The 15,328-nt window shown below is 38.4% G+C and overlaps 1 protein-coding gene across 1 annotated transcript in view; it reads right to left on the minus strand.

Moving 5' to 3' along the window:
- The window catches only part of LOC143520653 (NACHT, LRR and PYD domains-containing protein 3-like), a 41,840-nt gene extending 35,150 nt beyond the window's left edge, over positions 1-6,690 (minus strand). Inside the window, exons 1-3 of the mRNA XM_077013580.1 lie at positions 6,656-6,690; positions 840-1,102; positions 203-244 (exon numbers count right to left, since the gene is read on the minus strand). Coding sequence (XP_076869695.1) covers positions 203-244; positions 840-1,101 — 304 coding nt within the window. The 5' untranslated portion in view covers position 1,102; positions 6,656-6,690. The remainder of the gene's footprint in view (positions 1-202; positions 245-839; positions 1,103-6,655) is intronic.
- Between the last annotated feature and the right edge of the window lie 8,638 nt (positions 6,691-15,328).

Raw genomic sequence — 15,328 nt, forward strand, 5'->3', positions numbered from 1 at the left:
TTGTATGTCCATACACTTTATGTAGTTTTTAAGTCTACATAAATCAACCTCGTCATAATCTGCATTTGCATCCAGCCTCCAACAACAATGAGTACAATGGAAAAATATATTCATTAGCATCTAAATAAATTTAAATCTAAAGCAGGTTGTTTAAAGGTGTAATATGTATTCCTGCCTAAAGGTGTGGCTGGGTGGAATTTACCTGCTGGACTCTTAGCAGTCGACTCTTCACATCTGTGTACACCTGTGAGAGGAGACGTCAGAGTAAAGCACACAAAACCTGCACAAACCTGGTCATCCTTAACTGCAGCTTTACCTCTGCCTTTCTCATCAATAAAGCTTGTAATTATTGTTCAGCCTTCTAACCTATTGTTCTATCCTAATGTCAGATTCCCTCTTTGTATTGTGGAATAGAAACACATGAGTTAGTGTGAATGTGTCTGAGATGTCATTTTGTTGATCTGTGTTCTGGCTCAGTTACCTTCATGTTTCATGTTTGTCTTGTCTTTGTGACATCATGTTTGTCTCTCTGGTGGGTGTGGCCCATTAGGGAACCTGACACCTGAGGATCTTTTGTCTATTAATGTCTGGTCTATGTACCAGTTGACTGCTGGGTTATTGTATACTTAATTTGGATTATGTCCAAATTACTTCATGTTAGTGCACGTTATTCATTAAATCCTCCCTTTTCCCTGAGACAGACACGATCGCTTCCTTCTTATTTTGCACTTCCTTGCCTGTCAAACTAATGCTGTGATCATATTAAGTCTGATGATGTGATCAAATTAAATTAAATTGAGTTTAAATAGTAAATATGATTTCATCTGTATTATTCTCACCGTGTTTGGTCCTCAGGTCCTCAGCCAGCTGGTTCTGGTTCATCTTCTTCAGGATGTCCACTGTGATCTCCACAGCTCCATCTGGGCCATATTTCTGCACCATCTTGTCCACAGTGTCATGTCTTTCTACATTCTCCAGATGAGCCTTTGGGATGCGTTTGTCATCTTCCAAACTGTTAGTCAGACGCCACCGGAAGTTCTCCAGTTCCTTTGTGCTCAGGTCCTCTAGAACGGACAGCAGTTCTTCTGGAATGTTGGCCATCCTGCACCATTAAAGACAACAGACACCAGTTTACTGAGGAGACCAGTGATGACCACAAACACCAGTTTACTGAGGAGACCAGTGAGGACAACAGACACCAGTTTACTGAAAAGACCAGTGAGGACAACAGACACCAGTTTACTGAAAAGACCAGTGAGGACAACAGACACCAATTTACTGAAAAGACCAGTGAGGACAACAGACACCAGTTTACTGAAAAGACCAGTGAGGACAACAGACACCAGTTTACTGAAAAGACCAGTGAGGACATCAGACACCAGTTTACTGGAACAGGTAGAGAGGAAGACCCACAAATGCATAAATGAACATTGACCCGTAGATACTGAATGAACAAATGAATAAATACAGACGCTGTAAATATTCACAATTATGAATATGCACAAACTAGGAACATGTGAAAGCAATAACCAAAGGTGGGGCTACAGAGTCACAAGAGTGTACATACAAAGGACAACAAAAGCACATTGGAAGGAAACACAGAAGCAAAACTAAGACAAAGACAGGCAAAGGCGGAGCTAAAGGAAACTGACAGAGGGGCGGAGCCAGATGAGACAGTTATAGCCTCCATTGTTCATTTCCATTTGTTCATTTTGTTTTGTTTTTTTGTTTGTTTTTTTTGTTGGCTACTTGGTCCACTACAAATCTACCTTATGTTAATTTGTATGGATGGTCACATACGTTACTTATATATACATATATATATACGTTACTTTAGCTATTTTAGAAAAATCAACACCTCTGGTCATTAGTAGGATCTTAGTCAATTATATTTGCGCAGGCTTTCTCACCTGTTTTTATTTCAATAAACAGGTGGGACCAAGTCAGTGTTTTGCAAGTCTCAAGTACGTCCAAGTCTTTATCCTCAAGTCCCAAGTCAAGTCTCAAGCAAAGACAGTCAAGTCAAGTCAAGTCTCAAGTCAAGACAGGCAACAGTCAAGTCAAGTCCTTTCGAGTCTTTTTTTTTTTTTTTTACCAATGTTGCAGGTATATTTTAAATGTAAATAATAGACCATGTGTTCTTTTTTAAATCTGTATTCTCCTCAAATCTTGATAAAACACGTGCAACTAAAAACACGAAATATTAAAAAAATTATTAAAATTACACCTCTTTATTGCACAGTTCAATTTGTTAAACTTAGCTGCAAAAATATTCATACTGTAGGTGCTGGCCAAATTTATTTAGTAATCAGTCTCATAAAATTACCTACGAAATGGTGGGAGTTCAGACCGTGTTAAATTTACCCAAATTTTATATAAACTCATTTACCTAAGGTCGCCACTAATTGTGGTCAACTCCCGTAGCCCAAATTGTTTGATTAACAAACTATAAATCTGAAGGTTACAGTTCAAATAATAGTTCTGGCTTCAGGTTGTAACAGAGAAACAACGACTCAAACGACAGCATTTAAACATAAAACATTGAGTGTGAGACATGCATTTGAGTGTCTTCACACGCTCTCACGCCACACATCCGATTTCTCACGCCGGACAAAATCTAGTTTATTTACCTCTGATCCATATCTATGATTCAATGAGTTACTAGTTCGCTCTGGCGCCAACCACTGGCGAACGATCGATTGCAATATAATACTTAATTTGTGTCAATTTTACACCCTACCCGGTAACAATTTATGTTCGCCACCCACCCCCCCCCCCCCCCCCCCCGTCAACAACTTACGTTCGCCACCCGCCCCCCCGTCAACAACTTACGTTCGCCACCCCCTCCAGGTTCAAATTTCACTCCAAGTGATCTTGAAAAGTTGGCAACCCTGCAGAAGCTGCTTTCTGAATGAGACCCCCTCTGACCATCCACAGGCAATCATGACCCAACACGCTGCACATTAATCGTGGATGCACTTAAAGGACTGGATTTATATAGCATGACACAACATAGCATACACGAGAAAGCTAAGCGGTATCAATGTAGCCCAGAGAATACGAAGTTTTTTATTGAGTACTTCGTAATTTATGTACCCAAAAGAAATTACTCTCGGTAGCACCATTATCTGCCTTTAGCGTTTTTTTACTTGTTTTTTTTTTGTTGTCTTTTTAATTTGATTGGTTGTGCTGCAGCTCATGCACACACACACGTACAGAGTGTGGAAAAGCAGAGGACCGGTCTGTGTCAGAAGGACGGAAATTAAATGAATGGGTCGCACTTTATAAATATTAATATGCGTTTTAAAATTTAGATTTGGGGTAAAAAAAAATCAAGTCTTTGCAAGTAAACAGGTTCAAGTCCAATTCAAGTCCCAAGTTATTGGTGTAAAAGTCCAAGTCAAGTCTAAGTCTCTGAATATTTTTTCAAGTCAAGTCAAAAGTCTTAATATTAATGACTCGAGTCTGACTCGAGTCCAAGTCATGTGACTCGAGTCCCCACCCCTGGTACATACACATGAAACTGACATGGTATGTTCATGTACACACCCTCTAAGACAGGCATGTCAAACATACGGCCCACGGGCCGGACTCGGCCCGTTGGATGATTTAATACGGCCCGGCATAAATTTCTGAGTATGTCAAAAAAAAGAAGCGAGTCTCTAGCTCATTTCTATCAAAAGTTGTGATTTTTAAAAAATGAATACAAATCAAATGCTCTCTCCGGTCGCTAGAGGGCAGTAAATGACAGCATGCAGCACTGACACGAGTTAAAGCTTCAGTCAAAGGATGCAATTCCGCTATGAAGCGATTCTGCTATGAAGGATAAATTTGGGTCCGTGGAATTGAATACGTTTTATCAATATCTCGTGCCAGGTTACCCCAAATTAACAGCCATGGCTGCATAAGTTCTATCCATGTTTGGGACTACTTATCTTTGTGAACAGGTGTTCTCTGTAATGAACAATAATAAAACAAAGCAGCGCTCAAGGTTAACAAATAAACACTTGAATGACATTGATAAATGTGCTGCTACTCAGGATTTGACACCTAATATCGATGCACTTGTGAAGGCAAAAAGATGCCAAGTTACAGGAGCCAGCAGCAGCAAGTAGACTGCAGGAATGCAGTGAGAGAGAGAGAAAAAAAGTGTGATGACACGAAATTTGTTTGCACTCATGAATACAGATCATTAAAAATAAGATTCATCTGGTTTCATATTAAAGATAATTAATATTGTGCAGTATGTTCTCAGCTTCAGTAGGCCCAGCCTAGTAGTTTGATCTGATGTAGTCTAATTTTATTACCCATGCACTGCTATAACTTTTATTTGTATTTCTTTTTTTATTTATTTCAAAGCAGTATGACTATTAAGGCGAATATATTTTTTTTCATAGCTCCCACTTGAGTTTGTTAATGTGGTGAGTTGCTTCAGGTGTAAAACTGCATTCTTTTCAAATCTTTTTTTTTTTTCATTGTTTGTGAATAAATGTGTTGTGCTTAGAAAAGATCCATTTTCATCCATGATTATAATATGTAGGGTAGGCTAAAAATGTAGGCTGAATGATAAAGCATAGTACTGAAAAACAAAGCTAAATATTTGGAGTTGACATTCTTTTACTGATCCGGCTCACCTGAGAACAGAAAGTCTGGATCCGTCCCCACAGCCAAACTGAGTTTGACATGCCTGATCTAAGACATACCCATGTTAGAAGGGAATTGCACCACTAGGTGGCGCTATACTAGAAAATCCAAAATTTCTCCTACATATTTTCACTTATCAAGAAAAGCTTGGACTCATATGATTGTATGCAGAATTCCTAGCAACTTTGTAATTACATGTGCTTTGCAAAAATGTACCACTTTTTCACTATTATCAAATATATATAACTTGCCATTTTCATCCTAGTCCTAGCATTTTAACTCCATCACCTTAAATCACACCTTGTAATACTCAGCAGACTCTGAAATGCTAAGATTAGCGAGAAAATCCTAAGGTTTTGACAAATTAATATTTTTCTACCATCATACCATTTACTACCATCATAACACATCAAATTCACATTTCAATAACTCTGCCATAATATGTCTTATTGTTATGAAAATTGATATCCACTTTCAGATGACCATCGTGGTGGTATGTGCCAAGTTTGAGCCAAATTCAGTGTACAGTGAATATTTTCATTTTCCATACTGAGCGGTGCAGGGAGGCATAGAGAACTGTTTGGCTAGCGTGCGTGGCTTTTCTCACACTCGCTGAGTGACCCCCCCCCCCCCCCCCTCCTCCACTCCCCCCACACTCCCCCATCCTTCTAACACTTTACAACCCATGGGCTCTACCTACCCCCTCTCTCTCTTTCACATGCACTCACAAAAACACAGATTTCACATACACACTAACTCTAGCCATTTCTACACATTAGCCTACCCAGTGACTAATATACAGATATTTAACTTCTTTTTTTCCACACACACTCACACAGGACTACCTATATGCTTCATACATACATTTCTCTAGCCATTTCCAACACACTAACTGATATTTAGCTTCCTATACCCCTCTGGTATAGCTTTAAATCCTTAGTAACATTCACTTAGTTCTCTTTAAACCCAGTAAACAAAAGATTCATAAATAGTGCATTCAAATATACTTTTCCCAGTAATACACTCTTGTAAAGTAGAATATATAAAATAGAAAAGGAAACGTATAAAATAATGCTAAACTAAGCCGGTGTTACACCGAATTCTGCGACCGTCGAATTTTGTGACCGCAGAGGGCGCTATTTCGCAGTTTCAGTTAGTTTCAGTTCACAGGCACGAGCGCTTTACGAATGCTGCGTAAGCTACGCCGACGCGCTTTCTTTTCTCGTTTTGCTGCTGTCCACGAGCCAAAATATGAGAGATGCGTGTATTTACATTTTATGTCGTCTGTTAACAAGAATGTTTCATTACAACATTTTTACACGTGACGACTGGAGTAAAGTCAGCCAATACATACGCCTGACAATAGCAAACTTTTCATAAGTAAGTTATGTAAGCTGCTGTCATTTGGACCTCATTCCGAATGGTAATTATACACTTCTGAATAAAATGTTTAAATATAGTCTACTAAAACGTTTTTAAAACGATCTTTTAATATTTTTTGAAGATACATTAAAGTCACAGTTGGCAGCTGTCAGAATGGGTGACCCCTATGCCACGGTCAGTCTGTCCACTCCATTCATGAATGTTTTTCTTTGGCTAACAGGTGTAGGGATGGTAAGTCACCTGAAAACATTTGGTTGGGTTTTAACTAGTTTGTATGGAGATGGACAGCAGTCACATATTTAGACAGCAGCCGTCAGAATCGGTGACCCCTATTCCAAAGTGCACTTGTCCATTCCATTCATATTTTTTTTTCTGTCTAATAAGGTGACGGGATGGTAGGTCACCAGGAAAGACATGGCTGTTTTCACACGACATCGCGAACTCACGTTGAAACTTACTTTCACCGCGATTAGCAGTAGGTTCTCATAAACAGTCCCAACGTGATTGTAGTAACGCTATAAGTTCCCTCGTTGGTCACTAAAGTTACTACTATGTTTACTGGTCAGAAATACATGGGTTACATATTTACAATTTTACTTCTCATAGCGGATTCCGACTTCATACGCACACATCAGTATCTCCGTTCTTCCCTTTCTCTTTCACTTTCACTCCAACACTTCCGACCAGGGTTGCCAGGTCCTACAAAAATATCCCGCCTAAAGTCAGTGTAAAATCCGCCCCTCAGAAGCCTAAACTAGCCCAAAGTCCAAAGTTGTTGAGCGGGGGGGGGAGGTAATTGTCGACCGTTAAAGCAATGTAACGGTGTTAAAATTGAGACTTTTTAAGTATTATATCGCCATCGATCGCACCCCGCGACCCCAGAATTTTTACCCGCGGAAGGAGTTTCAAACAAGCCCAATTTGGCGTGAAAACCGCGAACCTGGCAACACTGCTTTCACTCCAACACTTCCGACGTCCTCTCACCAGGCTCTCTCGCTTCTGATTGGTTACCGAAATGAAGGCATAACGAAAGATTACGTATCTTTAGAAATTTCCTTCACATTAATAGAAACATCTTTCTACTATTTACAAACTTCAGAAAATAATAATGAAACAAACAAATATATACATTTCAAAAACCCTGTATGCATATTACATTCTCATTTAACATGACGTCACCACACACTCAATGTAATGACGTTCATTATCAAAGGTCTAAATGTTTTTAACCTTTTTAAACTAAACCTTTTTTATTCAATCATGAACTCTATGTAAATTATTTATTACATCAACTATTTATTAATAAAGGATATATGAAGAGTTTGGTTCCAAAATGCGATAAACGCCATTTTTAAAAAAATGAATTAGAGCCAGAATCAGAATGGTATGTGACCACTCTTGAAAAGCCAATATTCAATTTTGATCAAAACGCCACATCGGCCGTGTAATACTGCCATGTTTTCTCTCTTTCTTTCCAAAATGCAACAAACGCCACTCCTGATTTCCCGCAGAACGCCACATCTCCACTCATCCAATCACAGCGCACCACCACATATGGAAACACCATAGAGCGACCTGTTGAGCCGCCCGGCATTTCTTGTAGCCTACTTTGTTAAAATATATCTCGTTTTTCACTCTCAAAATACGCGAAAATGAACCGTTTTGATAGTATAGAGGAGCCTGTTCGTATAGCAGTTATACTATTTATGTTAATAGTTATACTATTTTACTATTTATGTCTGTAACGGGTGCGAGAGAGTCGAGGATGCAAAGACGAGGTGCGTTCAAAGGCTACGTTTATTAGGCTTGACGCTGGACTCACTCACGGCGTCTTGAAACAGCTGTCAATCACACTGAACAGTACACGCTCACGGCGCATCATAACACCAGTAGAATACACTACACAGTACACGCTCACAGCGTGCTGACACGGTTTAACACACACAACGAATGTCACGTTAAAGACGAGCACCAAACGATATAAACACACACACTATATACACGTAGCCTAACAAGCATGTTCTGTCGATTTTTCCTACCCATCGAAAATTCATACCAAGGCTTACTGCGCATGCGCAAGTCGCTTTTACGTCACTATTTTGGTGGCCGCCTACTACACCCATCGATTTTTCCTGCCTGCTAGCGAATTTCAACAGTGCAGTACTATTTAGTCCTTTCAATCGTGCAGTAAGTTAATTTCTTGTTTATAATTCCTTCTTTGTTTGCAATTGCTATGTTTTCAACTGTGCATTAAGTTAACTAGTTGATTAAAATGTTTTAAACAGCGCCGTTTTACTACCTGTTATTACCTATTTATAGGGACTTGGATATTTCCGCATGATAATGATTGAGCCGTGTAATAATACACTAATACGCAAAATAACTTTTATTTTAAAGCTCATCCTACTTTTTAAACGCTGATTTGCGCTACATTACAACGTTTCCATAAGGTAAACAAACTAGAGATACGTCTACAATACTACTTTTTAAACGCTGATTTGCGCTACATTACAACGTTTCCATAAGGTAAACAAACTAAGAGATACGTCTACAAATACTACTTTTTAAACGCTGATTTGCGCTACATTACGACGTTTCCATAAGGTAAACAAACTAAGAGATACGTCTACAAATACGCGATGCCAACGGACACGGTAGGAACATTCGACAAGGTAGGAAAATTCGACAGACTAGTCTATAAATACTCGCTGCCAGCTGATACGGTAGGAAAATTCGACAAAGTAGGAAAATCCGACAGAACAAAGCACCGCGTGAAACACATTAGTCTTTACGACTTTAAGTGAACACACACACACACACACACACACACACACACACACACACACACACACACACACACACACACACACACACACACACACACACACACAAAGACACGGACAACATTAACACACGCTCGAAGGGAGGGGTTCGGGGCAGTAGCGTGACAATGTCTTGTTCGTTAATTAAATGTTTTGAAATTTGTGTTTTTAGGCCCAATGGTCAAACTATTATATTAAGATGTAAAATTTACAGTTATTTGTTATTGTATTTTGCACATTTTCAGTCAAAAAATATTGTGACGGCGCTGGGAATATGGACCTATGAGCTCCGCCACCGACTAGTGGAGGATGCTGGGAAATGTACAGGGTGGGAGATTTATGTTTGTTAATGTTCCTTAACATGGCAATTCTTTGTGCATCTTTGTGTTAGTTCATTTATGGAAATGTGGGAATGCTTTGGGGACGTTTTGTTGGGGAAAGTAAAAATCACCATTAAGGTTAAATGTGTGCAGTGATATGGCATGACTGCCACCAAAGCACCTGAGGGAGAGGAAGTAATAAAGCAGTTATTACTCTTGATGTTCAATAAAGAGTATTTCTTACAAAGATGAGCTTCTTGAGTGAGTCTCCTTCTTCACCGGCGCCACAATATATTCTATTGATGCCAAAGGATATACAAGACATTTTGAAAAAAACATGGCATGGATTTATTGCGTTTTGCGAAAAAACGAATTGTTTTTTTAATAAATCTTTAAATATTAAAATCTTGATTTGATTTGTTTGTGTTTTTTTAACCTTAGTATGGTATTTGAAAGTTTGAAACAGAAAACAGTGGTTTTCAGCCTACCACTTTCTTGCTAAAGAAAACACATTTTTACTCAAATTGATCAAAATGGATTTATAGCGTTTTGGAACCAAACTCTTGATATTTTCATAGGGCTACACACACATACATACATACATACATACTCACATATATACACACATACATACTCACTCATCCACTCAAACAAACATTAGTAATTAAACCTAAAAGACCTACCAATAGCAAACACTAGTAACTAAACCCAGATGACAGGTCTTTATCAAACACTAGTAACTAAACCCAGAGGACAGGTCAATATCAAACACTAGTAACTAAACCCAGAGGACAGGTCAATATCAAACACTGGTAACTAAACCCAGAGGACAGGTCAATATCAAACACTAGTAACTAAACCCAGAGGACAGGTCTATATCAAACACTAGTAACTAAACCCAGAGGACAGGTCAATATCAAACACTAGTAACTCAACCCAGAGGACAGGTCTATATCAAACACTAGTAACTAAACCCAGAGGACAGGTCAATATCAAACACTAGTAATGCGCTGGGGTTGTCTCCATGTCCTCTATCATACACACAGCAGTGCTACACACACACAGCATGAAGACACACACAGATACACATGTAGAACTCACCTGCAGTCACCTGTAGTCCACAGTAGAGGAGAAACACACACACCAGCATCTTTAATCAAGAGACTCAAACAGGTGTGGAGCTCTGGAAACACACTGCTTCCTAGTTCTCTCTCTCTCTCTCTCTCTCTCTCTCTCTCTCTCTCTCTCTCTCTCTCTCATGTTTAACAGTGTCAACATTTATAGTGTCACATATGTAACTGACATATTTAGTTTTGCATAATACCACATCCCTCTGCTCTGCAGTGTGAAACATGACAAGTTTTTTTATTTTTACACGACAATTCTCCATTAGAGAACTACTCTCTCTCTCTCTCTCTGTCTCTCTCTCTCTCTCTCTCTCAATCTCTCTCTCTCCTTTTTTGGTCTTACTCTCTCTCTCATGTCTAGCAGTTCCACTTTGATAGTAAGTAAGATGTGTAACTGGCATTTTAATCCTTCATAACATCACATCTTTCTACATTTTTACATCTTTCATAACACTTCCACTTTATTCCTGTTCGTAATGTTCGTAATTTAAAAAGTGGATTTTGTTAATCAGAACACATTCTTGATTCATCAGTGCTACAAAATTTTAAAAGCACTTCAGAATGCAGAACAAATAATACATTTGAACAAATACATTTATTTACTGTTTATTGTGACGATGAGTGCGAGGCGAAGGACGAGACACAGATCCTTGCTTCAGCAGACGTCACTTTTATTTACGGGAACGATTGTGCAAAACAGCGCACGTAGAACATATAAACACTTACACAGAAACGTGTAGACTTAGACAACGACGAGCACACGACACTGCGCAAACGCACATTAAGTAGACAAACCACATTAGCCTCACATGACGACGAGATAAGCCACAGGTGCGACGACTAATCACGAGACATAACCACAACCACACAGTTCCACAGACGCAGACGAGTACACGTGGACAACGTAAACACACGCCCAAAGGGGAGGGGCCGGGGTCCTCACCGTGACATTTATAGGGTCAAATAAGTTAATAGATATTTGAATATACAATGTAAATTGTTCAAAGACATGAATATTACAAAAAGAGTCACATTTAATATCAAGACTGTAAAGGTAAATTCAGCTCCTTATACACTGACCTTACTGAGTAGCAACACTGTTGAACACAGATCACACATCTCTTCTAAACAGTCAAGAAGGATCCATAGAGATCCGCCTAATTTCACATTTAATTCTGCATTACAAGCAGTCTAATTTTGAGCATTTCCACTATATTTTGATAGGTTTTTGAGTAGTTATTGATTATTTTGTTGATGTTCATTTCATGATGCCAGACCTTGTGCCCTACAGTAAAGACCGTTTTAATGTTGATGTACATTATTTATGCTGCTGAAAGCTTTGTTGAGTTCTGGCCCCATCTAGTGGTTAATTAAGTGATTGTCAGTAGTTCTGAGTGGAGACCTTGGAGTCAGAATCAGAGTTGACTGTGGAGTCTGAGTTGACTCTTTTGGTCTTTGGGTCACAACAGCTGAACTAAATGTGGGGAACCTGTGTAAGGTAGGAACACAGATATAAAAGACCAGAACCATTTCACACATGAACAGGTATTCACAAGCAAACAGGTATTCACAAACAGGTCAAGGTCTTTATGAGCTTTTATTTGCATAATGGAGCAGCAACCATGTTAGAACATTTAACATGTTAAATGTTAGTACAGCAGGGGGTGGTGTTTCCTCCTGCTAATCTTGCTGGTCTAACGCTGGTCTCATTCTTATTAACACTGGGTCTTTAACAACATGGAGGCTTGTGTTACTGTAGAATACTATTTACTTTTTAACTTCTCTAAATGATTAATAAATTCAGTTCCACAGCAAACATACATCTTCACATTAGCAGGTGTTTATGCAGACATCTACAACACCTCACTGTCTCTCTCTATCGTGCCAGACGGGTAGTGCCCTTGGAGGGGGCGTCTGTCACGTTGAGGACCCCGGCCCCTCCCTTTTGGGCGTGTGTTTACGTTGTCCACATGTATCGTCTGCATCTGTGGATCTACGTGGTGATGGTTATTGTCCCGTTATTGTCCCGTGATAATATGTCACACCTGTGGCTCGTCTCGTGAATCACGTGGGGCTGATGTGGTTTGTCTATTTAATGTGCGCTCGCGCAGTGTCCCGTGCTCGTCGTTGTCTAAGTTTACACGTTGTGTGTGTGTACTTCGTATATGTTGCTCGTGCGCTATTGCGCAATACTTGTCAATAAACCAAAGTGACGTCAGTCCAAGAGGATTCCGTGTCTCATCCTTCGGGACAGCCCGAGCGTCACAGTATCACTTTACATTAAGTGTTTACGTACTAACGTAATGCGTTAGTTAATATGAACAACACATGAATTAACACATTAACAATAATTAACTAAGCATTACTAACATCTATTAAACATTACTAAACATTTATTAGGTCTTGTTCAGTGAATTGAATATACCTGAAGTGAAAAAGTAATGGTAGTCGAATGTACCATTTTGACTGCATGGGGGTGCCCAAGGATGCTGCAAAGCATTAGTTGTTACATGAAATGTCTTTGTTTTCGTTATATATAGCCTTTTGTCAAATAAAATCATCCTAATTTCTGTTAATAAATATTTTTTTATTATGTGTGCGCATTAACAATAGGCTTCTTCTTTACTACACATTGATAAATCACACCCTGCAGTTGCACAATCCAAATGAGCGGAGCTGAACACGCTACAGGATCTTCCGCATCTGCCAAGATTATAACGGCTACTAAAAAACTTGTGGAAGTGTTTTGAAAAAGATAAAGATGAATAAAACAAAGTAAAGTGCAAGTTATGTCATCAACATCTTTCATTTCACACGACAACAACCAACATGGCATACCATTTAAAACGGGTAAGGTGAAAAAAAAACAGTTCAGCCGTTTGTCGTTTCTGTCAGGTCGTCTCGTCGCGTCTCGGCAAGTAGGCCTATAAACATTTTTGTTGTTGTTTGTTTTTTTTGTTTGTTTTGCTTTTTTTTGCTTTTTTTGTTTTTTTTTTACTTGAACCTTTACTTATAATTTTTTTGTTGTTGTGTGGCAAATAGTTTTTATATTTTCAGGTAGGCATATTTTATTTCAAATATTTTTGACATTTTGCACAGTGCCTGTCTGACAAAGTTCGATATGCGTTCTGACGGTGTGTGATGGGTGGGGTGAGCAACTGAAAGGGAAGCGATCACGCCAAGTCTCAGGGAAAAAGGATGGTTTAATGGAAAGTGTGCAAACCAAAACCCGTGCAATCACTCCAAATTAAGGATATAATGACCAGCGGTCAACTGGTACGATGACAAGACATATATAGGCAAACAAACGACCATCAGGTGGGAACAGATCACGGGTTCCGCCCACCTGAGGGGCGCACACGACGTCACAAAACAACAACAACAACAGCCGCTGTGGACAGAGGCGACCGGTAGGGGGCCTCACTGTGACACGGTGACTTTTTTGTTAATGTTCTCTAACATTTCATTAAAAAATAAATAAGTAAATAAATAAAAGCTGAATAAAGCTATTCTGGAATAGTAAGGTGCATTGAAAAGACATTTATAGCACAGTTTTGTTAAATTACTGAAAATATAGTAAAAATAAAAAACCTTGTTAGTTCTACATGTTTTTGTGTTTCTACTGTGTAGTTGTATGCAAACAATGGCTTATTGTTTAACATTGTGTAATGCTTTCAGATTGTAGCAATAAAGCATGTTGTACCTCAATAATTACATCCAGTGCATTCAATAAAAAGCATTTGAAAGATTTAGTAATGTTTAATAGATATTAGTAATGCATTACTAAAACATTATTGGTTTTCACTTTACATCAGGTATATTTAATTCACTGAACAAGACCTTATAAATGTTTAGTAATGATTAATAGATGTTAGTAATGCACTACTAAAACATTGGTTTTCACTTTACATCAGATATATTTAATTCACTTAACAAGACCTAATAAATGTTTAGTAATGATTAATAGATGTTAGTCATGCACAAATCAGTACATTTACATTTACAATTATATTTAGACGCTCTAATCCAGAGTGATTATCAAAGTGTTTGCATCTGTTCACAGAATTCATCCTAGACAGTAGCACAGATAGGCCATAATTCAAGATACCCTTGAGCCAGACTACTTCTAATCTACAGGATTCAATGTCATTACCTAGTATTTCAGGACAGGAATTAAACTTATACCAAGAAGCACAATTAACCATAGATAGACAAACAATTTAAGAAAAAAGACAACAAGTGCTATCTGCTGAGTTCATGCTCATTTAAGTACTCAACAAACAGGTGAGTCTTCAGTCTGCGTATGATGATGGCAAGAGACACTGCAGTCCGAGCAGCTATTGGAAGTTCCTTCCACCATCTTGGAGACAGGACAGAGAATAGTCTTGAATTTTGTCTTCCGTGAGACTTTAAGCATGGAGTCTCATAAATCATATTATTATTAGTATGTTTTCTGTTATTTTTTACAATTTCTGAATGCACACATTTGCATGACATCACAAATTAAGTAGAAGTAATAAAAACTGGTAGGTGAGTTCATGACTGCAGTGTGGAGAATGGCATGTGCAAGACACAAAGACAAATGTACATAACATACATCAGTATGTAACATATTGGTATAAAGCTCTAAAAGGGTGCGAGCAACAAAGAGCCAAAACAGGAAGCGCACCTGTTACATGTTTACTTAATGTTAGATCATTATTGTTAATGTGTTACTTCATGTGTTGTTCATGTTAACTAATGCATTACTTCATGTTAGTCAACACCACTTACTCTGCACTTCATATAAACACAGCATTAATGCAACTGTTACATGTTTACTTAACATTAGTTAATTATTGTTAATGTGTTACTTCATGTGTTGTTCATGTTAACTAATGCATTACTTCATGTTAGTCAACACCACTTACTCTGCACTTCATATAAATGCAGCATTAACTAATGCACCTGTTACATGTTTACTTAACATGAGTTAATTATTGTTAATGTGTTACTTCATGTGTTATTCATGTTAACTAGTGCATTAGTTAAC

This window comes from Brachyhypopomus gauderio, chromosome 1 (assembly GCF_052324685.1).
Source record: "Brachyhypopomus gauderio isolate BG-103 chromosome 1, BGAUD_0.2, whole genome shotgun sequence".
NCBI lineage: Eukaryota > Metazoa > Chordata > Actinopteri > Gymnotiformes > Hypopomidae > Brachyhypopomus > Brachyhypopomus gauderio.